Raw genomic sequence first — 23,344 nt, 5'->3', positions numbered from 1 at the left:
CTTGCAAAGCGTGCTCTGTGTGTGTGTTTTTTCTTGGCATTGCGTTGACATGAAGATGAAGACCAGTGTCGGGTTATTGAAGTTATTTTTATTTATATTAGACTCTCGAGTGTAAAAGGATGCCATTCAAAAGGAGCATTGATAACCATACAAACTCAATTCAAGGGTTAACAGGGTCAAAGAGGGAGGGATTCGATGAAATCTCACACCGGTACCATATATACACAAAAACTTCTTGGAGAGATCTCAGAAATCCAACGCTATACATAGTTATTATTGCTAGTTATGGTAGGGCTACTGCAGCACCAGTAGCAAGATTCATATTGCTATGTATCTGCTGTCATGGCATGGGATTTCTAGTTCTCCACCCTCAGAGACTGGGTGGCGGTTCTCCGTTCCGTCATTAAAATAGAGTCACGGCAGCCCTCAAGTTTTTTTTGTTTGTTTGTTTTGTTTTTTTAAAGAGCAAAGATTCATGATTATTCAGATATTACAGACAGTGAGAGATATACAGAGTACCATAAGGTAATACGAGGAAAATACAGAATCGCCACCTATAAAAAGTAATTAAAAAAAAAAATCATACCAAGTGAAGGAACTGCATAACCATTCACAGAAAAAAATGTGTCTTGTTGCTACGTGCCAGTGCTTTTCTACAACAATATTTATATAAAAACTCGAAAATAAAGTGGTGGTACAGATACATTTAAGAATATAAAACTACAACGTAGTAACGTCAATACCATTCTGACTTGGCTCACCACAGTTTACACAGTTTGGACAAAAGGGAGGGAGGAATTTAGGCCAAGCACACTTGGTTTAAAGCATAACCAAGCAGCAGAATCACTGTCGGTTGTATCTTTTAAGTGCTTTTAATAATAATAATAGTAATAATGATAATACTCAGTGGTACTGACGTTACGCACTTTGACACCTAGCATTCATTTTATTTAGATTAGTTTCTTTTTCATTTCATTAAAGTGTCCATTCATAAGAAAACTAAACATTTTTTTTCTATACATTTCCTAACAAAAAATAATAATAATCAACGTGAATACAGGTTCCTCGAATGGGCGGGGTTGGGGTGTGATTGACTTCCCCCGTAACCAGTCAGCATGCTGGGAGAGTACTGCGCTTCCAGAGAACAGGACGGGGTTCAGCAGACGAGAGGTCGAGATGGTCCGAAGTTTCAGGGAGAGAAAGTAAAAGAGAAAAAAAAAGATGTTTGTTATTCATTCATGTGAACATTGGCTCACCCAAAGCAGAACACAGCACCTATTACGCTCATTCAAAGCATCACCGTTTTATTTTCAGCTCTTTTAGCCTTTAGCCAGCTGATTCTGACCTCTGGGATATATATGTGTGACAGATCGGCTGGCCCTCACAAACTGATGGTCTGAAGTAAATATTGCTGTTTTACTTCATTCTTTCCTCAGAAGCAACAGGTTATAGTCCATAAACTAGACTATAAATCCAAATATGTTCTTTTTTTTAAGCAAAATCTTGACTGGTATTGTTCCCGGCGCATCTTACAGCATTTGTCAGAAGCTGAAGTCTGCCGAAACATCAAAGAATTGCTTAAGCTGTCATTATGAAAGTGAAAGCTTGCTCGCTTGTTGAAATCGAGTCATACAGTCATGTGAAAAGGAAGTTTTCAAGTACCTCCCATGATTCAGCAGCTTGTAGGAGCACTTTTAACTGCTCTTTCTGCATAACTTTATCGGTCCCTCACATCATAAAGGAGCCCTTTTGCCCCACTCTTCTTCACAGCGTTGCTTCAGTTCATTGAGGTTTGCAGGTATTCGTTCATGCAAAGCTCTCTTAAGGTCCCACCTCATAATTTCAATCAGGTCTAGGTCTGGATTTTGACCATGCACCACCTAGATTCTTTCGTTTTTTCTGGTCATTCAGATGTGCTGCTGTGTTTGGGATCATTGTCCTGTTGCATGACAGAATTTGGGCCAAGCTTTAGCTGCTCGACAGATGGCCTCACATTTGACTCTAGAGTACTTCGTTATACAGAGTTCAATGGTTGACTCTGTGTTTGGAAGGTGCCCAGGTCCTGTAGCTGCAAAATAAGCCCGTATCATGCCACCTGGTCTTTCAACCCTATCTTACAGCTTTTGCCAGGGAGATTTGAATTTTCAAAGAATTACTTGTGCTGTCATTATAAAAGTGAAAGTCTGTTCACCTGTTAGAGTGAGGTTATATGATGGTAGAGATTGCAAGTCTGTACTCTGTGTGCTCTATAACTTCAGCTGAAACCTTGTTAAAAGCATTGTAAAACTGCTGAGCACGACTAACTTGCCGTGATCAAGGTCACTTAGTAGATTTTTGTGGCACCTTGATCTGCAGCAGATAAAGGTGTTCAGGAGGTCGTCATACAGTGTCTCTGACAGTATCATAAACCTTCCTATGTGCTTTAAAACAACCAGCGTTGATAGTTTTTGTTTCAAAATGGACAAATGTTGATCATAAAACACGATGATGCTACTAAATAAGCAGATTCGTACTAACAAAACATGTTCTTCCTGATATGCTTTGCACGTTTTAAAAGTTTTAAACCGTTGAAGTGAAAAATGAACCACGTTAGTCCGTCTGCTACTCGTTATCAAAGCAAGCGTGAGCACTAACAGCAATGACAAAAATGGCACAGAGTGCGATGGTGTCACAGGTACAGAGGAACTCACAGAGGGGGGTGGGGACTGCCTGTCAGTCAAGGGTAGGCTCTCATAGCCAGGGTTGCCATTGGAGGAAACGTTTGGAGTCCTGTATAGAGATAGAAAGAGACAAGGACAGAAGAGAGCGGGAGAAGACGAATAGAGGATAAAGAAGGGGTGAGACACATTGAGAAAGACAGAAGGGGGGTGGGGGGAGGACCGCAGGATGACGAGACCCACGGACAGGTAAAAGGAAAAAAGGAGAAAGAACGATTAGAAAAATAGTGCAGACAACACAGCACTCAGCAGAGCTATTAGTACTACCGGCACTCAGGCAGGACACTGTGAGCACCAGCAGCAGGTGTACAGTCCACTCCTGACTGATGCACAACAGGATTTGGACAATAATCTGCAATTACACGCATTTAGGACTGCGTATGAATCGGCAGCTGCATTTCAGCCATGATTTTGCCTTGCTAATGAATTGGTTTATCTGCATGATAAAACCCAGAAAGCTTTTAAAGCAGTCCTGAGCAGCTTCCATTTAAGAGGAGTGGACTGTATTTAGCTGAGTTTCTTTGTGTCTTTGTATTTGTGCATTAATATCAGATATGGAGTCAAGACGATCCACTGCATTAGGATAGTAAGTAAAATTAGTAGCACTAACTATACTTTGATTTTTACATAAAGGAGTAAAGGGGGGGGGTAAAACAAAATAAGATGAGAAAATTGAAGGTATGCAGAGGACTGAAACAGCCAAAAATAAATATAAATAAGGAAGTAAATATATAAGTATAATTTAAAAAAAAGAAAGAAATGTAGACACTGATAGATTTACAAAATACGACACAAATCGATATTCATGTTTCTATTATGTACTTTTCCTTTTTACGTATTTATTTATTTATTTTTAAATTCATTTATTTAACTAATTAATAAAAACGTGAATTTCTCTTGCATTTTATGCATTTATTCATGCCTATACTTCTCTTAAATATTCGTTTTGTATAATCATTGATTTTTCCGAGTAGTTTATTTACTTCTTTATGCTTATTTTATTTTGGCTGCTTCGGTCCTCCATATAGGGAGAACTAATCAGGAAGCAGGAGGAATTATGAAGAAAAAAAGCAGCAGGACAGAGAGAGAGATAGTAAACTGAGGGGTTTGGAGACCACAACGAGGTGAGAGATGAGAGTGATGCGGGAGGGTGTGTGTGGGAGGGGTTACCTATAGTCAACCTGAGCCTCACACCGCCGGAGTTTTTACGAGCGCATCCTCGTCAATGACACCCTGCCCCCCACCCAACACAGCAGCAGCGCACTGCTGTCTAGGAGACAGGACGCCATTTGAGACGAGATCTGTGAAATGACCGAGTGGCCTACGTCGTCTGTCCCGAAACACTCGACAGACGAATAGACAGACACACAGACAGACAGACCTCTGGAGTTGTGTCTGTTTCTCTGCCTACGCTGTAGTCCATAATGACCTGTCTGTGTGTCTGTCTGCAATGCATGTGCTTAACCTGACAGCTCTGTGGATTCAGCCTAATCCTGTGTGTGCATGTGTTTAAGGCAGGAGAGTTTGAACCTGGCTGACTGTCCTGCACTCATCAGTATAGCTATAACTGTGCTGTAATAATGTTCTGAAGGAAGGCGGGATGTGATCTCAAACTTCAGCAAAAAGACTATGTGTCTGCACAAAAACAAAAACAGTGCCCCGCCAGTCTCTGAATTTACTCTTTTGTTTTATATTTTCTTGGACTTTTACAGTCTGGGGCTCGGGGGAGACACCAGTGTAAAAAGCTGTCCATGGATCCAGATGTTGAAACAGAAACATCTGTTTCAGCAAATTCCTCCTCTTGTATTTTTAAAAAAAAAATTTTTTTTAGGGTGTGTGTGTGCACGTTCTCTCTGTCTGTCTGTCTGTCTGTGTGTCTGTGTGTCTGTGTTACTCACGGGAGGGGCGGCGCGCTAGAAAAGGGGGGTGTCCACCCTGCCCCCGGGTAATTATAGAAGGGAGCCATGGCCCCTCGCTGAGACCCCGAGGACGTCTGTCTACGTGCCTGATGGGAAGTGAAGGGGTCCTCACTCTCGCTGTCTGAGTCTTCATACTCCTCTGATTCACTGTCGGCGACCATGAAAGAGAGAAAAAGAGCAAAAATATGACGATACCACCATGTCTTTGTGTTTGTTTGACGCACAAGCTACTGGATTCTGTTTTGAACTTAAAAAGACATCCAATTCTCTTGGTCAGCTTTTAATAAGTATTTAGATGAAGACATTTTTAGAAAGGCACAAGAAAGTATGTATGTCAGTACAAATGTTCAACAAAGAAAATTTCCATGTAATCAAACTAATCACAGAGCCAATTAGCCAATTCGAATCATCTTGCGATGCTGAAGAACTTTAGAAGCATTCATTACTTCTAGGCTGGACTATTGTGTTTCGTTATTAGCAGGATGTCCTAAAAACTCCCTGAAAAGCCTTTAGTTGATCCAAAAATGCTGCAGCGAGAGTACTGACAGAGACTAGCGTGCAGGCTTACTTGTGGTTACTGTAGTATTTAAAAGTACAATGGGAGGCAGAGCCTTCAGCTTTCAGGCCCCTGTTCTGTGGAACCAGCTCCCAGTTTGGATTCAGGAGACAGACCCTGTCTACTTTTAAGAACCCGTTTGTTATACTGTAACTGGTCATGATAGATGGTTCTTAAAAGGGAGTTTTTCCTTCCCACTGTCACCAAGTGCTTTCTAACAGGGGGTTGGTATGACTGCTGGGGTTTTCTGTGTATCATTGTAGGTTCTTTACATTATAAAGCACCTTGAGGCAACTGATGGTGTGATTCGGGGCTATATAAATTAAATTGAACTGAATGGAATTGTAATAGGTAATGGTGCAAATAGATTTCATGTATTTAGAGAAAACCAGCTACCACTTCCACCATCCACCCACCCCTGCTCCTGTGGGCTTGCTAAGCACAAAAATACTAAACTGAACCTATCTGCACAAAATAAATAAATAAAAATGAGGTTTTATTTAGCAGGAGAATACACTGCAAGATGTTTCATGCTTAAAATATCAAACAGCAATATCTGCTACAGAGAAACACTTCTAGAGGAAATGGATTACTAGGCAAAATAGGCAAAACTGAATAACAACACTGTGAATCAGACAAATGTAAATAACTTCTACTAAATACCAGTTCTTAAAGACATAACAACAAAGTCCTACTTTTACTTGTGCTCTCAGTGTCAGCATTTATACCCCACATTTCTATTGTGTTACACTGGAGACGTCCACTTCACGGTTTTCTTTTCTCACCTGGGGAAGCTCCTCCAGGCACCAGGTAGAGAGCAGAGGATGGCAGTGAAGGCCAGAGCAGAGAGAAAAGAGTAAAGGGAGAGGTAGAGCAATCCCTCCATCCCGTCATAGCACAGGCCTTTCAATGAGTCAATGTAGTCCTACAATAAAATGGCAGAAAAATAAAGAAATGAATAAATGAGAATAGAGCAGCACAGTAGCGAGCAGCGCCGAGCTCTTCTGATCACCTTATTCAGACCCCGGCAGTTCAGTAGTGCCACCAGCTGATGAAAGTTGCCCTCTGTTGAGTTGAGTATCTGTTGAACATCCCTGAGTGATTTCTGCAACGACATAGAAATTCCAGAATGTGAGAAAACCACTGAGGAGGCGGTGTACATGCAGAAAATGTAGTATTTCATAAAAGTAAGTAGTGCACATACCTCAGCTTTGGGGAACTGTGTGAGAGCATTTCTGTCCAGACTGGAGAGATGTGTGTGAATGTTTGAGAGTGCCCTCTGTGACTGGGTCAGCAGCTAAAGCCAACAAGTCAATATAGTCAGTGGAAATCAGAGGTTTTATTTGGCATTGTTTCTCAAACATAGCATTAATATGCTGAGAGTGTAGCTACTTGTCGAGGGACTAAATCATTTAAGGACAGGACACGTAGCAACAGCTGTGCATCCTGTCCTCAGTTTTTTCCCCTCCAACTGCCCTTCAGAAACTTTGAGATACTATCTGCTCACTCCCTTTAAAACACTCTGGGTAAGAGAATCAGCAAATGCCTGCAAATGTAATACGCTGACTGGCAGAGGTGGCATTACCTGCTGGAATGGACTGTTCATGCGCCTGTTGCAGGTCAGGTAATAATCCAACACGTCTGGGTGGCCAACAAAACAGCAGTGCACAAAAGATCAATGCACAATAGGAAAAAATGTGGAAACAGTCGTCTGTCATTATATTGGATTCTGCTAGCAAAAGCACATTTGGGGCAGGGGGTAAATCAAGTGCATGGCAGGCATGGGAAACAACTAGATTTTCCAGAAAGCATTGCTCAGAGAGGGAATCTGTACCTGAGCTGGTCCCACTGTTGAACTGGGTGGAGTTAAGGACAAACGCGTTTGGATCTGAGCAGAAGTCACTGAGAGCCTGGTGAGAGTGACGGGGAGAGTGAGAGAGGATGACAGGATAGTGAGAGTGAGGAAGAGGGAGGGCAAGAGAAATGATCAGATAGGAAAACATTTGTAGACACAGTGACCAACTGACATACTTGTCTCTATAGATAACTGACAGCATCGGACAATACAGCAGCAAATATCGACACCCCCCCCTCCTCCCATGCTCTCCTCCCCTCTCCTGCTGTTAGATCACTCTTTCATTTAGCCTCTTTTTTAATATCATCTCTGTTTTTGAGGTTGGCGCACTTCGGTTCAGAGAGTGCACTCCCACAAATTCTCTCAGCCTGAGATCGCCCGACCAGAAGAGGGTGCAAGAGCCACACAGGGAGCCTGCTGACGGATTGAGAAAGCGATGATGGTGGCCAGAATAAGGTCGAGAGGCCCACAGCTGGCCTATTGTTTCCCTGTCAGTGACCAGGGACAGAGCAGCCCTGTGTGGACCCGCAGGCCTTGGGACATCTCCCGGCAGCCCCACATGACACTGAGACTCTTAAACTGAGCAGCCATGCAGAAAAACACCCACCCTTTACTCTTTTCTCACACGCACACCAACAAAGTCTCCTCTTCAAAGAGAATGGGCGCTTTTAAAAGAGAAATAGTTAATATGGACAGCCCTCTGTTTTGGACATAAAAATGCTCTTTATGCTCTTTGTTACTGGTAAAGGTCATCATCTAAAACTGTGGTTTGACTGCTGATGATAACAAATGGCACAGTGATGGAATTTCTTTAGAAGTGATAAGTAGACCGTCAGCCAAACACTGTCCATTCAAAACTTTATTTTACAGTACAATTTTTTTTTTGTATGCTCGCTGCAAAGACTCATGGAGCCAAATGCCTTCTGCAACTGATGGTTTCCCCACTCTCTGTCTCTCTCTATCACTTACTTCGGCTTGCTCTCGCTCTAAAAGCGATCTCAAGATGCACTCTCCTGCTCCTCCTCTCCCCTCCTCACTCTTGTTGAAAGCACTTCTCTATCTTTACTTCTTGAAGCCAACAACCCACACACTTGCAAACACACTTGCATGTAAAACACGCACTTTGCTGCATAAACACACTTTGTTCGAAAACGCACTCGTGCACACGCACATTGAATCTTTAATCTCTGCCCCATTTTCCTGCCTCCTTGGTCCTCTGCAATGACTGCAGTGTTCCCTAGGAGGCAGGTCTTTTCACAGTTTAGCACAATAGGTACAGAATTCACACATAAGCACACATATGCACATTACTTTGGCTTGCCATCAGGGGTCGGCCTCCTAAAGCTCTCTTCTCTCCGCTATAGCCAACCTGTATCGCAGTTTTACTGAGTCTACTCACCACCACAGTGGCTGTCTCCAAACCCAGGGAGCCCCAGCTTAGGAAGAGGGCCAGCCAAGCCAGCACTGTCATCCTGTGGAGGGGGGTGAGGGGTGGGGGTGACAGAAACTCTTCAACCAAGAGGACACCCACTGCAATCAATCCAGTTTTTGTGTGGTATGTGTCTAAAGATACAAATGTGTGTACTCACAGGATGAGCAGCCAACGGGCTTGTTTGGCGAGTCCCAGCAGGATGAACAGACAAACTATGAGGTCAAGGAGCAGCAGCAACACATAAGACAGCCACCTACAACACACACACACACATATTACTGTGTGTGAATTACAATATCAATCCTTGCTTAACAGCAACTTGACCAAAATTTTACTTAAAGTCTAATCAACATTTTTCTGAAATGGGATATCTATCTATCCATCCACCCATATCTACCCATTTATACATTCATGTACCTACATCTGTCTATTTATATATTAGTCTATCATCTTTCCATCCATCCATCCATAGATTTACACCCTACTTATCTACCCATGATGCACCATCTATTGTCTATCTATCCATCCATATACCTACCTTTCTACATGGCTGTGTAAATACATATCCATCACCATTTATCATCAATCCATACTTACATACAAGCTACTTAATAGAAAACATCACATCTTACTATCATAGCACAACTGCTATGTTGTGCCCATTAATCCCACAGAGTTTCTGAAAGCAAATTTGTTTTCTCAGCATTTTTAGTAGCAATTGCAGTGTTTTTATGGATTTTGAATCCTCTGGCCATGATGATTTTGCTTCAACAATGGGGATGAATGTGGTAGCAGTGTTTACAATAGTGTTTACAACTAGAAAAAAACCATGTGGAAATTGGTTTTTTATCTTCCTGGTAAAGTAATGATGCGTTATGAACTCATTTGCTTGCGATGGAGCTAGTTGCATTTAATATGTAGTTTGTAATTCAAAAATACAAATACTCTTTGAAAAATTGGTAAAATGTAATAATTTAACCAGTGTTATGCACAATTCATGTATGTTTCTTTCCCCCAAATCACCAATGGGCAGATTTGATCACATTTCGATTCTTCCGCCTGATCTTGGATAAACATTCAGTCATCAGCAATCGTTCCCAGAATCAAAACTGCTGCCTGTGTAAAATGAGTCAGGAGGAGCTTGAACTTTCCTTCCCCTCTCCCTGCAACAACGGAACAATCTGCTTTGTTTATGAGGACATTGTTATTACTTGACTGACGTTATTTATCTAAGCTAGGATATACTTGTTAGCTTTTATTTATCAACTGAAATGTTTCCAATATGGAATATAAAAGCAGCCCATCGACATAATATAACTGGGGGGAAAATGGCATTACATCAACAAACACATCTTAATAAACATGCAACATTTATGAGGGGCTGGGGCAGGACGTCTGGCAGCCTCTCACAGCATCGTACGAACAAGGGTGTGGCTGTGTTTGCAGACAGCTTGTACATGTGGAAGTTTGTAAGACAAAGAGCTTTTTGCAGAAATACATAAACACCTTCCAACCCTGACAAGGTAAACTGAGAGGCAGCTGTTCATTTTTATTTTTAAAGCACTGGGTATAAATCTCATGGGCTTTTCTAATTGTTACAAATAATTCTCTCATAAACAAGTAAAAAAAACAAAACCTCACATTGTCACATTATTTCAGGCTGTAAAAGCACTAGTTTGGTATTTGAACTGGTGTAAGAACTGCTTCTTTTCACCCCATGAAAATGCTGCATAAATAATAGATTAGTCATTCAAACTGATAAACTGTATTATTAATTTATATTATCCTGAACTGTGCAGCTTTACCTGTAGTCCTCATTGACCATCAGTGTGTTGGCCGCCCAGCCAGGTGAGAAGGGGCTGGCCATTAAGCCGCTGTTAGGCACCACTGTAGGCGCCACAGAGGGCGGTACCGGGGTCAGAGGCGTGATGGACGCCCCGCTGATACTGCTGTCATTCCCCAGCCCAGTGTCAATGCTGGACCGAGCCAGGGAGATGGAGGAGAGGAGGTTGATGACGTTCTCAGATAACCTCCGGCAGTTCCGTGTCGAAACCAGGAAGGGTTTGCTGCCGGTAAATAACTCCTCCATCGAGGCCAGTGGTCCAGAGATAGACAGCTGAAGTCCAGTAATTGTGTCTGAAATCTTGAGGGAGGAAGGAGGAATGTGAGGGGAGTAAAGTAGGACTGAAACCACAAAGTGAGCTTGATGATGCTCATAGGGTCATAAAATCCTGGTCCGGGATACAGAGAGCTAAAGATGTTGGACATCTTGGCGCCTCACAATGGCTCTCATAGTCTATAATGCAAGTTTACACTTATCAGGGGAAAGGGGAAAATACTTCACTACTTCTCATATGTGTTTGCTAACTTTATGTCTCTGTGTCCATATTTTAAGGTCTTTTCGGAACAGTTGTGGTTTGCATCCTGTTAGCAGTGATACGCTGCAGAAGTAGGAGTTTAATTTGGAGGCCGTGCTGCTCTTTCATCATCCTTATCCTTACCTAATGTTTTTGGGACATTATCTTGCTGTAGGGTGAACTGATGCCCCAGCCTTACTTTACAAAAGCACTACTTCCTGCAGTACAGTATTGCCCTAATAAAGAATGAAAGGTTGGAGCAACATAGTTTATCCCAAAAAATCTTTGTGCAAAGGTTGAGGCAACTGTAGGGACAGTTTGCATTATGTTTCCAGTGGTGGAGGAAAGCTGTCATGTAAAAAAATAGTGATTCACAAAAAGGGATGTTTTCTGTGTTTGCTATACAAACTTTTTTCCTCTTGTGCACTTTTCACAATTTAAAGTTACTTTCAGTTAAATTTCAGCAGAAATTTGATTTTTTTTGTTGTTGTTATTATCCAGATCATAAAGTAATTAATCAGTTACTTTGTATTCTCTAACATCCCCACTTTGGTCTCATCCAAAGGACATTGTTCCAGGAGTCTTGTGGTTTGAGATTCAACTTTGTAAACCTAACCTCACGAAAAGACTTGCTCCTGCAACCCTCCAAACAAGCCACACCTGTGCAGTCTTTTTCTAATTGTACTACCACCAACTTCAACATTTATCATTCTGATGTCTGTAGAGTCTGAGATGTAGCTCTTTGGGGGTTTTGCGGTTTCTCTGAGCGTGCAATGACTCTGAGCCTGGAGGTAATTTGGGATGCCCACTCCTGGAACCAAACCTGAATTCTCCAATTTGAGGAAAACTCAGTTTTATTTCTTAATTATCTTGATTTTATTTTTAACCAAAATCAAAAGATTTTGTAAGCCTTGAAAACTTCGCTTCACATTTGCAAAACGTTTCAGTTGTAAAATATGGCCAAATATTATTCCACTGATCATATCAATCATCACTAGAAACACTGCTTATAAAGATTAATTCGTTGAAGGTTAGGAGTAGATTGAATAAAGTATCTTTCTCTTAACTTTCTTCACTACCTCTCTAAACAATTTCAAGTGTGTAATTCTTAGAAGTGTGCTCGATTGTCTCATTTTTTAACCACATATTGTATATATATTTTTTCCATATCTTCCTACAGTTTCTCAGGTGTTAGTTTAAGAGCTGACATACGTATGTACATTCTTTGCATCATGCAGTGGTGTTTCTCATGCAATGCAGCAAATCTGCCTTACAGAGAGTAATCTGTTCTCTCATGTAAACATAAATCTGCACTGTCACACCACGTTATTGCACTATGCACTACACTATTCATTTAAATGGACTGTTTTTTTAAATGTAATAGTTTATTTAAGTATTTAGCTCCTTGTTTCAATTGACCTTATTTCTCAGCTTTGCTGAGTTTCTTTCTTTTATGCAGTTAGCCATGCTGTGTTGTATTGAACTATAAAATGCCATTTAATGTACTTATTAAAGTTATTTTGTTATAGGCTTTCAATAGAGCCAACATTTAGAATGAACAGAGTATATCTTCTCTAACTTGTGTGTAATACGCACAGACTTGCTGGACTGTGCCATTTAGCTGTCTGACACATAAACCACTGTCTGACCACAGAGATCAATGAAACAGAAGTTTGTATCTGATTTTCTTTCCCTCTCTGCAGACCTCATGAACAAACTCACCCCATCTGTCTCCCTCTCTCTCTCTCTCTCTCTCTCTCTCTCTCTCTCACACACACACACACACACACACACACACACACACACACACACACACACACACACACACACAGAGTCATACTGGGTAGATACTTTGCATGACATTTTACTTGCAGAGAGCACCACTCACCAGCAGATCGATGGAAGCTAGCGTATAATTGGCTGTGAGAAGAGACGAGGTCAACTGATACATCCCATCATTAGCCTCACTGTTGCCATAGAAACCGATGCCTATGGCAACACTGCATGAGAGAGAGAGGGAGGGGGGGAAAAGAAGGAAACATGAAAACATTGTGGGAGGGTGACAGAAAGAGAGAAAGAGGGGGACAGGAGAACAGATAGCGGAGGCATAAATGTAATGTTTAATTCAGCGTGTATGTACATTTTAAATGAATGTGACAGGAGGAGATAGAGCTGGTGAGGATGTGATATGTGCGCTCTGGATGAGCATACCATCAGTGGAATAAACAGATAATGGGAGAAAAAAGATGACTCACAGCATCGGCAAGGAAAATATTCAAAATGTTAAACGTAGCAACGTGTTTACACATTTCTGTTATTCAAATATTCAGATTAAGGCCCAGGCCAGATGTTCATTAAATCCCCTCCAACCCAGGAGAAATGGTATGACCCAATCTCCCACAAAGTATGTGACCCAGATTAGAAAGCGGAGGTGGGGGGAAGAGAAGGAATGTGTGCCTGTGTCTGTGTGTGCTTTGCATTTCAAACTGTCAAATCTGAATGCTGTCTAATGCAGCTGCATTTTCAAAATGACACACGCTTGTTTCATACTGGAGGCCAAAGGCCACCATCTGGAGAAAACAGGAGGACAATAAATATTTGTTAACAGTAAACCGCGGCACAATTTCTTCATTCAGTCCAGCACAGAGAGCCTTATTGAGCATCAGAGGAGACGATGACTGTGACATCACATTATGCTCCATAAGGGGGAGACACGAACCAACTCAAACACCTACAGTCTGCATGTGTGGAAATCATTAAAGCAGCTGAAATCAAATCGGCAGCACATTACTTCCTGTGATGTAGTCTCAGTATATATAACTAGGCAGGCAATGGACTGGAATATAATAACAAGTGCTGTTGAAGCTTTAAATGGCACTATAATTTTCTTATACAGCTGGGATTGAGCTTCAGACTTAAAACGTCTGATGGGGAGCAGAGCTTACTCTGAGTGACTCACACTTCCGTTAAACAGCAGTGCTTTGGACAGATGTCAGGCAGCAATTTTGTGCAATATACAGTGAACACAATGTACTGACTTGATGACTGCATGGTCACCGGAGCTGCAGGGAACACTGGTGGGTAAATGACTGCTGTACCGTAGGTGGGAGAGCTGAGATCATCCACAAACACACTTTAATGCCAAAACACACACAGCTAACAGTGTAATTGTTGCCCTGTGGTTGGGAAACAGCAACGTCACATGACTGTCAGCTGCTGTCTGGGCCAGTCTTTATTATAAATACATCAGTGACTGAGTGAGAGACGGAAAGAACACATGACGATGGAGATGATGGAGGTGACAGCTTGTGATTCACAGCTTCACTGCTGTTGGAAAGCAAAGTACATTTAATACAATAAGTTTAATTCCAGGGGGAGTTTCATTTCAGTTTTCTTATCATATTTTATCATATTTAAGGTAATGCACTTATTTGATATACTGCATAGAAGTGGATGTTTTCCCTAAAAAAATGAGGCCAATTCACAAGCACTATAAATCTGACCCTGAATCCTCCCTTAGTTATGCTGCAATAGACGTAGGCTGCCGGGGATTCCCATGATGCATTGAGTTTTTCCCTTCCACTCACCTTTCTCACTCACTATGTGTTAATAGACCTCTCTGCATCGAATCATATCTGTTATTAATCTCTGTCTCTCTTCCACAGCATGTCTTTATCCTGTTTTCCTTCTTCACGCCAACCGGTCGCAGCAGATGGCCGCCCCTCCCTGAGCCTGGTTCTGCCGGAGGTTTCTTCCTGTTAAAAGGGAGTTTTTCCTTCCCACTGTCGCCAAAGTGCTTGCTCATAGGGGGTCATATGATTGTTGGGCTTTTCTCTGTATTTATTATTGTGCTATCTACTGTACAATATAAAGCGCCTTGAGGCGACTTTTGTTGTGATTTGGCGCTATATAAATAAAATTGAATTGAATTGAATTAAATCTGCATTGCTTCTGATGGCCTGCAGGAGGCGATCTAAGTGGCTGCAGTCCAATATTATTTAAGACTGTGAGAATATTACCCTAATTCTAAATTAATTTAACACCTCAGGAACTTTCCTGACAACTTTATGGTCTCAATTGATATTTTCAAGTCTTCTTTAATAGAGCATGATTGCAAATTATGGTCAAATTCACACTTAAATAGACAATGAATCAGAGTGTGGTTTACTGTTGGAGTGGCTGATAGGATATCCGAGTGTGTAGTGTTTATAATTAAATAGCTGTGAAATTGTTTTTTGCATTCTTTAGTCTTAAAGCTTTGGGTTCGTGATGGTTAAAACATTATGGTTTAAAACCAAAAGAAAGATTACAGATTAATTCTGGTTTGACCCAAGTGTGCTGATCTATATACTGTCACACAGATTTAACTTCAAGTATAATTTCCATCCTGCTGTATTTTTAGATGGTTGAAAAACATGTTTTAGACTCCATAAAGGTATCGATGAAATGTACAAAGTAGTCATGTGTTTTTATCTCAAATTATAATTAGAAAGTTGAGTTAACTGTTGTGAAGTTTTGCTCTCTAAAATGTAGTTAATGAGAAATTATGACGCATCAAAAATGAAATAAAAGTGAACTCAAAAAGAGGATGAATGACTATGTACGTATACAACTTAGCTGTTTGCAATTATTTGATGTAAATTAAATATTAAATGGATGGATGGATGGATGGATGGATGGATGGATGGATGGATGGATGGATGGATGGATGGATGGATGGATGGGTATAGATGAAAGAAGAGGGATAGGCAGATAGGTGCATGGATGATGACTAACCCATATCAATAAAGATGTGGTTTGATATCCATTAAAATAGTTTCTGGGTTTTCCAAAGGTAGCTGCATAGGCAGAGACGACCCTCACTCTGACAGAAACTGTTTAGTCGAAAAGAGCTTCAAGGGTTAGTCTGAAGCGTTCAGGAGGTAAAGAGCTAAAGGGAAGGTGCCCTGAGATAAAATTACTTTTTCAATGAAAGGATGAACTGAAGGGCTGCACCAAGGCCCAGTATATGATAGATAAGGATTGGTTTGAGCTGTGAATGATGCAAACTGACTCTAGTAGTGTCTATAGATAAAAAATAATGAGCCAGAAATGAGTGTGATTGGTTCTGTTTGAGAAAAACATCTGAATACTTCTTCAACTACTGCCAAAAGGCGTCGTGTGTACATTTGCCAGGAAGTACAGTGACGTCTGAAAACTCTTTCTCACCAGCAGAGCGTGACAGCCGCCACCGCCACCCACGTGACACAGCAGATTCCCCGCCCCTTCTTCCCACTATAACCGTGACCCGTGCTGCCATCCTCATCCTCCTCCTCTTCTTCTGATCCTTCGTTCCGGTCACCACGGTGACAGCAGCAGTAGTGTATGAGGAAGGAGAGAACCACCAATAGGGAGATAACAAGAGCGATGGCTGATAAACTGGACAAAACCAGCAAAGTCTGAAAAAAGGAAGAGGAGGGGGAAAATATCAGAGGATGAGTCAGTGAATATAAAAAAAAAGAAAAGAAAAATGGCACTTTGATTCCATTTTTACAAGAATACTGACTAATCCTGTTAATTTTCAGTGCTTGTCAGATTGTCCTGCCTCCACTAACAGCAAGAGATGGTTATAAAAAAGATGTGAGGATATAAATCAAGGATACAGACACATATAATGCATGCATACCCCACAGGATTAATGCAACTTCAGTAACCGGAGGCGATTCTTGACCGTGAATGCTTGTTTCAAAGATTTTTACCCCTGAATGCCCATCAGTCTGTGCACCTTGCGGGATTCTAATGTCACTGAACCATTTCAGCCTTTTGCTCTTCATCAGGCTCCACGTCATAAAATCAACACAGCTGAAGCCACATATCAGCCACATATCTACAGTATTATCCTCCATCCATCTGCCCCATTCCTCCACCTTCCCTCCATTCTCACCTCATGTCCTCTGAAGCCCCTCCCCTTCGCTCCACTCCCCCAATCCCTATTTCCCCACATTCCCACTTGTTCCCACTCTCTTTCTCTCCCCCCTCTCTTTCTTTCTATCCACACCACTGAATCTCTATTAATAATCTGTGACCTACTTAAATACATTCACTGCCAGTCTCTCTCGTTCCCACTCTCACTCACTCACTTTGCCGTCCCTCTCTCTGTCTCTCTTGCTCTCTCTCTGCCCGGCTTTCTCTTCGGAAAACCTTGCATTACTCATTCCCTCTCTCTGAGCACTTTCAGTTTCTTTTGTCTTTCTGTTCTGCAGGATAATTTGAGTCCCCCCCCTCCACCTCGTCTTTGTACCGCAGAGAAGTCACAAACACTGTGAGACATGGCTAACTGGAGCGCTTGCATGAGCGCTTGCTGGAAGAGAGGGATGAACCCTTGCATTTTACAGCACAAACAGGACCATGAGGACAATAGCAACTGTGGAAACCTTCCAGCGGGTTCCCGCCATGTTGAATATCTTGCACTACCTGATACCAAATTGCATAAAATACCTCCAATCGGTATGATTCAAAAGGGGGATTAAAGCATCAAAATCAAGGTATAGAAATGAGAAATGACAAGATCTGACATACTGCACCAATAATTATGCATGCTTTTAAAGGTCTGTAAATGCCATTATCATATTGCTACAGGTTGCTCTGACATTTAGAAATTTCTGGAACAATTTATAGCAGAATGTGGCACAAGTTGCAGTAAAATATCCATTGTATCTGCAACTGCAAATTGAGTAACAGGGCTGTAATTATTATGCGATCTGGCACCTCAGACTGGACAGCCACAGCACAGCATGTGGTTACAGTGTGGCACGAGTGGCAGGTGTCTGTTACCTGCTGGTACTCCCAGCTGTCAGGGACAAAGACGTTGTCCCTCATCTGCATGGAGAAGTCCAGCCGGGGCAGGGCGTGACACATTCTCACCCACAGCGAAGGGTTATAGCTGGGTACTGTAGTCATGGTAGCCATTTTCTGCTGCCACCAGTCCCCTCCTCCACCCTATAGGAGGCAAGAAAGAGGGGTCAGAATAACCAGGATGTGAAGAATGGAAGAGAGGAAAGAGGTTCAGGAGGGATGAAGGTCTTCCTGAGCACAGGGTGAAGCTGAGAGGAAAGAGAGGTTACTAATAATGTCTTCAAGCATCATTTGCAGGTGATAACTAGACTTCATGATCAACGATTGCCTGAGATGAGTAGAAAACTTGATCAGGCCAAAGCAGCTGTGATTCCAAGCTCTGACACAATCTAATCTCAGCATCCGAGATGTTCTACTTTTTTAAAAGAAACATATGTTTCTAGTGTTGCTTTTGCTTAAGGTGCCTCATCGTTTGTGTTGCCCTTAATTACCTCTTAGCCATTGCTCATATTGGTTTTTAATTGTTGCAGTTTTACTACACTTTTATAATTTTGTTGTTTAGTTTTTAAGCTTTGCTAAAGATTTTTAAAATGTTACTATTTTGTTTGCAATTTTCTCTTTTTTACCTTTTATCTTTAAGTTTAAAACATTGTTTTGTTAGTTTCACTGGTCTAATAATCAACTATTCAAATATTTCCTGGTTTCCATTAATATATGATTAGGAGATCTTTCTGTGTTTCATAACATCTTAAACTGGGTGGGATTAAATAAGTGTGTACTTCCTCCCACTAGTTTTTCGATATGTAACTGAATCAGAACAGTTGAAGCAATATTGAAATGCATTAGCTTTATTTTTTATAACATTTTTTTCTCTTCTTTTCTTTGCTAAATGAACTTTATATATTGTTTACATGATCTAAATAAATTAAGAAACAAAAAACTTAAAATATGTGTAGTTTTGTGACAAAAATATTTATAGATGAAATCAAATTTTCTTACTTTTTTTGCCTATTTGCAGAGAAGGAGATCTTTCATAGGGCCAACTGACAGTTGTGTGGTTAGCCACAGACCACATGGGCATAAATTCAGTCAGCACTGGCTCCCCGGTTCAATATCTGGCAGGCTGAACTTTCATGCATACTGACTCTCTTTCCTCACATTTATTTTGTCTCTCTCCACTTGTAATATCGAATAAAGTGTCAAATACGATCAAAAAGCAAATACAATTACATTTAAATTGCACGGTCTTAAAGAAACATAGATAACATTGTTATTTATGTCATTCCTTTCTCTAATATAATGAATAGTAGTATGTGACAAGGCTCTGCATGCAGGGAACGTATGGTTCGGGGTCTCTGAAGTGTGTTTTCTAGAGTATAAAGTAAAGAAAAACCACAGACAAGATACAGTGAAGGCTATGAAAGAGAAAAGGCTGCACAATTCTTGACCATCTCCCCCACTGTTCAGCGTATCTTACTAAAGCTGGTCAAGGGGAGGGGGGTGAAAGTAGGGTAAATACAAAGGGCAAATCCGGTTAGCTAAAACACACACTGGAATACTCATTACAATGAAGGAGCAGAGATGGAACAGAGGGCAAGACAGAGTCTGGTAGGCTTCTGATACCGGCTGCCCAGATTAAGAGACCGTCAGAGCTTTACTGTTCGACAAAGGAGCTGGAGAGACAACCATTCACAACAACAGCACTGTCACTTAAATATAGAGGCTATACAGAGCAGCTCAATGCTGATATCACAGACAGATACGACTCTGCCTCTAATCAGTATTCAATAATAAAAAAGAGAGCCTGAACTGAGGGCCTGTGTTGGATTTTTGTGTGTTTTAAAGCCACTGTGATTTGTCCAGTAGCTTCAGCTAGCACAATGTTCTACTTAAGAGAGACTTTTTTCACTCTCCCTATTGAGTTACCCACACAGTGGCTCTGATTCTTACGAGCCACTGCACGTAAATGTACTAAATACTGTGCGTGATAAAAGTTTGGATTTTGCCACATGTCACATTCAAAGCCCAAACAGTTTGGCCATTCAGATTTGGGGCGTTTGCGGCCCAGAACGAGTTAACGGCTCACCCACGGGGCAGACAGGGCTTCTCTAAGCCCATTACAATAAGCCTGTTCACCTTAATGGTTCCAGCAGCCCAACTGTCACAAATCAAATCACAGCCAACACTCCATTTCCCTTATTAAAACTGTGCTGAACATAATGGTTCACACACTGTGAGAACTACATCCATCCAACACAAATCAGCAGTGTAAACAGACTTCTGTACTAAGTCGTTCAGTATTACATTTCCTACTGTACCATTTATCTTAAGTGTATTTATTAGGTTAGCTATATTGAAGCATGTCTATGAGATGCATTTATCAGACTTGGAGGGTAAAAGCTCTTTGAGAGCCATAACAAGTAAGGGACTAATTCAACATCAAAGGAGAACCTGTTGAGAAGTGGGTCAGTGTGGAAAAGCACTTCCTTTGATGAACAACAATGCAGTGAATGTCACTGTGAGGCCCATCAGTGGTAACAGAAGCAGAAAAGCACCCATAAATGCCATTGCTGAATAGTTAATGGTAAAGAGATATGAGTCAATAGCCTGAGAGCGCAGCTATCTGTATCACTTCATGCACAAAATTAAGCCGGTCAGGGTGTGAGAAAGAGGAAATGCACAGTTATGACAGATGCCTGGTCAAAGTTCAGGTAGGATTGTGCTGCAACCCAAAAAGTAGAGGAAAACCTAACGAGGCCCTGATGGAAGTTTGATGGGAGGGGGTGGGGGGTGGTTACAGTCCAGGAGGAGCTCCAGTTACTCAGCAGTTGTCATAGATAAAAACCCTCAAGTTGACATGATGTTTCCTGCCAGCTCGTTATTATGCCAGCTACCATTGCGTAACTGAAGGCAAATAAATGTGATTTTAGGCACAGTTGGCGGAGAGAAAAGACGAAAAAAGGAGAAGGAAAGAACACGAGAGACAGTGAAGGAGATGGAGGAAAACCACAGATTCTCACCATGGCTCTGAGCTCTGAGAGATAAATAAATAAATAAATAAATAAATAAAAAGAAAACAAAGCAGGAGAACAAATGTGTTGTGTTTTGTCTGTGCAGAGCTCAGAAGACACAGAAGATGTACTCAGTTGGTTTATACGAGACTCCATGATGTCTGAATTTTTTAAAAAAAAGGGCCATTTTGTGAGGCAGCTAATGGGAACAAGGCTGAAGCATCTTCTGTCAGCTGAATTTAGGATCATATTTAGCACGGGGAAAATCATTCTGCGCCTTTTCTTTTTTTATAAGGCTACATCTCTCTGAATCACAAGATATAAATAATGCTGTTGGCTTGCTGCTGGAACTATGCTCGTTTGCAGTCTGGCCTCATAAAACCTGTTATCGTTCACATAGCAGCCTGTGCGTGGAGCTTCTTAAGACCAACCTTGATAACCATAATTTATGAGACAGCATTAAAAAAAAAAAAAACCCTCTTGACACTTCATCAGCCTGAAGAAATTCAGTAACATCTCTGTATAGTTGAATTTCTCTCCCATGTAAAAGCCAAGGGACACTCAAACCTCAAAATAAATTTCTGCTTCACATCTATGTTCAAAATTAATGTTCAACTGCAACAATGAATCTTCAAAGTCAGCTGACCGAAGGTAAGCAAGTGCAGCTCGTACTCAGAAAGTCGGTGCAAATCAAAGCTTTGATGTGTGCGAGGGGTCCAGCATGGCATGAAGTTGAGGGTGACACAGTGTGTCCCCACTGATGACAGTAAATTATCCTGCAGATGGTGAAAATCATGAAAAAAAGATAAGCTCCAAGTCATATGAAACTCCAATTAGGTGGAAAAAGCATTGGATTTCCCTGAGAAACTGCAATAAAACTCATTACAGCATTTTCACATTACTCTGATAGGCAGCAGACCCCTATTAAGTGTCATGGTTGGAAAAGATAAGCATGGATCTCCTTTGGCAACACAGTCTAATGGTGTAATGACCATTAATCATATTTGCCAAGATAAGCGTGAGCCCAAATTGGGAAAACACTGTGATTTGGTGTAATGTACACTTTTAATTGGCCAATCTCTGCACGTACATCAGCAATTAAGCCACTAATCGACAAAGAGAGGGGTCAGTCTCTTACCTCTGTCGGTTGTGTTGGGAGGTTTCTCTCTCCTTCTGTCTCTTCTCTCTGCCGGCGTCCGTGAAATATTTAACCACTCAGAGAGGTATACTGCCAGCCATCACCGCCTGATGCTCTTGAGAAAACATCATCCAGAAAAAATGGCTTGGAGACATGCCAAAAATATGACAAAAAGCACAAAAATGAAGACGGCAATTCTGGTAGTTATTTAAATATTAAATGGCCGATAAGTGTCTGGTCGTCTGATGACAGTAGAGAGGTGCTTGTGTTGATGGATGGGAGAGGATCTCTGAGTGAGCGCGAGTGAGTGAGAGTGGGAGAGAGTGAGATAGATGGAGAGAGAGAAAGAGAGAGAGGGAGAGAGAGAGAGAAAGGGGGATTAAGATTGAGGAGACACCCCTAAGGGACTCTTTATCGTTGCACTGTAGCCCTTCATAGCCTAACACCCAGGTGACTTCACAACACTGCAGTGACACGATATTACCCAAAGATAATTAATCTGTTAACGCGGATTAGCGGGGTCTAACCCCTCGCTGACTTCGTAGCTGGGGCGCACTTCTAATGCCGACCCCCACCAACATCAACCTGACCAATCTCTGTCCAGAACACCAGACTGAACCCTGACCAGATTAACAAGAGAAAGAGTAAAAATGCAAAGCTGCCGGCCAACTGTGTGCACTAAACAAATCAGGAAAAAGAGATTTTTAAAAATCCACTCACATGCTGGATGCACAATAGTGAACTCCTCTCTCAGTGTGATGAGGGCTAATGAGAGGAAGAGATGCACAGAAAAATGGGGGAAGAGAGGCACACTGAGAAGAAAACGGGGAGTGGGAGATGCAGAGAAAGGCAACATGAAATACTGAGTAGAAGGAAAAAAAAAAAAAAAAAAAGTGGGTTCCCAGGGAGTGATGCTGAGAGAAAGAGGAGGGAGGGAGCCAGAGATGGAGTGAACAATGAACAGAGAGGGGCAAAGCAGCATGCAATGGATTTGTAGGCAAAACCAGTTTTCAGCGGAGGCTGCAGGACAACATCAACAGTGATTCAGAGACTGGGAGGCAGCGGAGAATGTGCAACAACGTGACACAAGTGATGGGAGTGCACGGATGGAGATGTTCTGTTGGGTTGCGGGCGGGGGCGGGGGGGATTTGGACTGGACTGAGAAAAGGCAAATTAACGACATAATGTTGAATTGCAGTGAGAACGAGTTAAAAAAAAAAAAAAAAAAAAAAAAAAGACTACGGTGTTTGTCTGCCACTGGAGTGAGGGGGGCAGAAGCAGGCGAGCGAAGAGGGAGGGGGCGGCGTTAGTTTTTCTGTGTCACTGAAAAAGAGTGGGGGAAGGGAGATAATGCAAGCGAGGGAGTGCAGACACGATTGAGAGCCAGAGAGCATACTCACTGACTCATATAGCCTATGTATAGTGTTTATGTATCTGGGAGGAAGAAGAGGGGGCAGCAGAAAGGGATGCATGTAAGATTTCAGCTCAGGGAGTGTTTCCACATCCTCGGCACCACAATGAAGGC

The 23,344-nt window shown here is 41.7% G+C and overlaps 1 protein-coding gene across 2 annotated transcripts; it reads right to left on the bottom strand.

The window, feature by feature from the left end:
* Window positions 1-63: 63 nt before the first annotated feature.
* On the bottom strand, window positions 64-22,703 carry ttyh1 (tweety family member 1). 2 transcript variants are annotated; one of them, XM_031744342.2, is made up of 16 exons: window positions 22,540-22,703; window positions 21,820-21,963; window positions 17,650-17,814; window positions 16,045-16,274; window positions 12,725-12,836; window positions 10,285-10,622; window positions 8,637-8,732; window positions 8,447-8,519; window positions 7,027-7,102; window positions 6,778-6,833; window positions 6,397-6,489; window positions 6,205-6,297; window positions 5,978-6,117; window positions 4,723-4,783; window positions 2,691-2,769; window positions 64-1,129 (listed from the first exon to the last, which is right to left on the bottom strand). In XM_031744342.2, exons 3-15 carry the CDS (start codon window positions 17,782-17,784, stop codon window positions 2,731-2,733), a joined length of 1,542 nt encoding a protein of 513 aa, XP_031600202.1. In that variant the 5' UTR covers window positions 17,785-17,814; window positions 21,820-21,963; window positions 22,540-22,703; the 3' UTR covers window positions 64-1,129; window positions 2,691-2,730. The 2 variants fall into 2 exon arrangements, with proteins under 2 accessions (XP_031600202.1, XP_039475661.1); XM_039619727.1 differs by having other exon boundaries at window positions 21,820-21,934.
* Between the last annotated feature and the right edge of the window lie 641 nt (window positions 22,704-23,344).

Source organism: Oreochromis aureus, linkage group 11 (genome assembly GCF_013358895.1).
Source record: "Oreochromis aureus strain Israel breed Guangdong linkage group 11, ZZ_aureus, whole genome shotgun sequence".
NCBI lineage: Eukaryota > Metazoa > Chordata > Actinopteri > Cichliformes > Cichlidae > Oreochromis > Oreochromis aureus.
The sequence above is the reverse complement of the archived record's forward strand: the minus strand, read 5'-3'. Positions and strand labels throughout refer to the sequence as shown.